The sequence below is a fragment of the Guillardia theta genome (assembly GCF_000315625.1).
Source record: "Guillardia theta CCMP2712 unplaced genomic scaffold GUITHscaffold_652, whole genome shotgun sequence".
NCBI classification, from domain to species: domain Eukaryota; class Cryptophyceae; order Pyrenomonadales; family Geminigeraceae; genus Guillardia; species Guillardia theta.
The window spans coordinates 1-2,571 of NW_005434079.1; the positions used below are offsets into that span (position 1 = coordinate 1).

The 2,571-nt window shown below is 60.9% G+C and overlaps 1 protein-coding gene across 1 annotated transcript; it reads left to right on the forward strand.

The window, feature by feature from the left end:
- Nucleotides 1-62: 62 nt before the first annotated feature.
- Nucleotides 63-1,760, forward strand: GUITHDRAFT_149676 (hypothetical protein; the record flags this gene model as incomplete). The annotated part of the gene is made up of 2 exons (XM_005817704.1): nucleotides 63-1,100; nucleotides 1,143-1,760. 2 exons carry the CDS (start codon nucleotides 63-65, stop codon nucleotides 1,758-1,760), a joined length of 1,656 nt encoding a protein of 551 aa, XP_005817761.1.
- Between the last annotated feature and the right edge of the window lie 811 nt (nucleotides 1,761-2,571).

Genomic DNA, 2,571 nt, shown 5'->3' on the forward strand with positions numbered 1-2,571 from the left:
ACGGCATACCCAACGGGTTCGGCTCCATCCTCTGGCCTGACGGCTCCGAGTACCACGGGGAGATGAAGGGAGGGAGGATGCACGGGGAAGGCCTCTACGTCTTCCAGGACAGGAGGCAGTTCCGAGGGAAGTTCGAGGGAGGCAACCCAGTGTCAGGCAGGATGAGGGATGAAGCTGGAGCTCTGCTGGGTCTGACGTTCGATGGGGCCCAGCCGATCTGGGAGGAGCCGACGCCTGTGCAGCGCGATGAGCTGCCTGCTCGCGTCCTCCCGGAGTTTCGGCTCGACACCTGCGCCAGCATCCTCCTTTCGCATGCCCAGGAACAGCTCCCTCCTCCTCCTCAGCTCACCCCCCACCATTACAGGCACATGCGCGACGTCTCAGCTCGGGTGGTCTGGGCTCGTCCAAGCTACGCTGACGTTCCTCTCTGGAACGCCGCGGAGGTTCGCGGCAAGATCGTCGCCGTCCTGCGAGGCCCCAAACCTCCAGCAAGGGCCGTACCTTACAACATCAAGGTCCTCCATGCCCAGCAGGCTGGAGCTGCTGGGGTCGTGCTGGTGGACCCCGAGATCACGACGGAGCCGTTGATCGCGCGAGTTCACGACGAGCCGGCGGTCAAGATCGTGATTCCTGTGTGCGCGACGGTCAACACGCCGAACAAGCCGCGGGGGAGCAGCCTGCTGGTCAACGACGCGATGGTGAGCATGGTGTTCGCTCCTCTGGGGCTCAAGTGGATCCCGCCGGGGATGAAGATCGGCTTCATCAAGATCCCTCCCCAGCAGATCGGCGACCTGTCGCTGAGCAAGAGCAAGGAGCAGGAGCTCATGAAGCAGTTCTTCGAGGCACGGAAGCAGGAGAGGAAGCAAGAGGTGTCGATGCTGCAAGAGCAGAAGAACAAGGCAGCGAGCCAGCCCGACGCCTGGGACCTCGGGAAGGAATGGTTCTCAGGTCACCTCCTTGACTCGCTGAACCCCCGCAAAGAAGACCCTGGGCTGGACACTGCTCAGGCCGTGCGGGAGGGGCTGAAGAGGAAGACGAGGGCCATCCTTGAGAAGTACGCGAGCGCGGAGCAGGCGCAGAAGCTGCAGCAGACGGCAGAGGTGAGGGAAGTGACGCTCGAGCGAGGCTGACAGGAGAGGCAGGTGGGAGCAGCGTTCTTCTCAGACCTTCTCCGAGGAGCGAGAGCCTCTATGACAGGGGAAAGCGCGCAGACGTTCATGCTTCCCTCCTACTTCCTTGCTTGGAGCCCCGAGCAGAAGCTGCAGGTCGTCATGGACGAGATCCGAAGCAGCTCCTCGCTGCGAGCTGAGAAGCTCCGGGCAGCAGCTGAGTGTCTGCAGGGGGTAGGGATGAAGTCCAAGTTCGTGCAGGCCGGGGGGGTAGAGCTGGTGCTGCAGGGGATGCAAGGGAACATGGAGGATGAGGAGGTTCAGGTGGAGGGCTGCCGGGTGCTCACTGAGATGGCGATCGAGGAGGGCATGCGGGAGGAGCTGGGGAGGAGGGGAGTGATCGCCTGCGCTATCGACGTGATGAGGCGGCACGGGAGGAACGAGGGACTCCAGCAGGACCTGTGCTCGCTGCTCGCCCTGCTGGCCTGCGGGAGCGACGACAACGTGCGGAGAATTCAGGAGGAAGGAGCGCTGGATGTGATCCTGGATGGGATGCGGGGGGAGGAGGACGGGGAAGCAGCTTCAATGGATCCTGCGTGGGAAGAACTTCTTCCTCGTCTGCCTTCGGCTGTGCTGACCTTCAGCTCGTGACGTGCTGGAGGAGAGAGACAAGGAATCACGACGCGGGAGCAGGAGCAGGAGGAGCAGGAGGAGCAGGAGGAGGAGCAGGAGCAGGAGCAGGAGGGGGGGGGGGTTAAAAGAATTCATTTAAATTGTGAGTATTGCGAGGCTAGTTCATGTTCTTCATCATTCAAATGCTGGTTCGAAGCGATCTCCTGCATGAAGCCTTGAGTGAACCCTAAAACCTTCCTCCCTCCTCCCTCCTCCCTCCCTCCCTCCCTCCCTCTCTCCCTTCCCCTCCCTTCCCTCTTTCTCTTTGTCTTTGTCTTTCTCTCTCTCTCTCTCTCTCACACACACACACACACACAACAGTCACTCCTCCTCCTCCTCCTCCTCCTCCTCCTCCTCCTCCTACATCCGTCTCTTAACTGACTGTCCCTGTATCTCACACCTGAACCTTGCCCACATCTCTCCTCCTTCTCTTCATTCTTCTGCTTTTCCTCTCCCTCCTGCTCGTCCTGCTTCTCCTCCTCTCCTCCTCTTGTGCCCCTTACCTGCCAACCCTCTGACAGTCGTTCGCTCATCGTCGCAGAGATGCTTGAGACCCAGGGGCTCGTGGTTGACGTACTGAAAGGACAGGAAAGAACAGTCAAGTCAAGACCGTGATGAAGGGGAGGAGGAGGACGAGCAGGAGGAGCAGGAGCAGGAGCAGGAGCAGGAGCAGGAGCAGGAGCAGGAGCAGGAGCAGGAGCAGGAGCAGGAGCAGGAGGAGAAGGAGCAGGAGCAGGAGGTGAAGCGAGTGGCGGCAGGAGCAGCAGGTGAAGCTGGAAAACAACCTTGG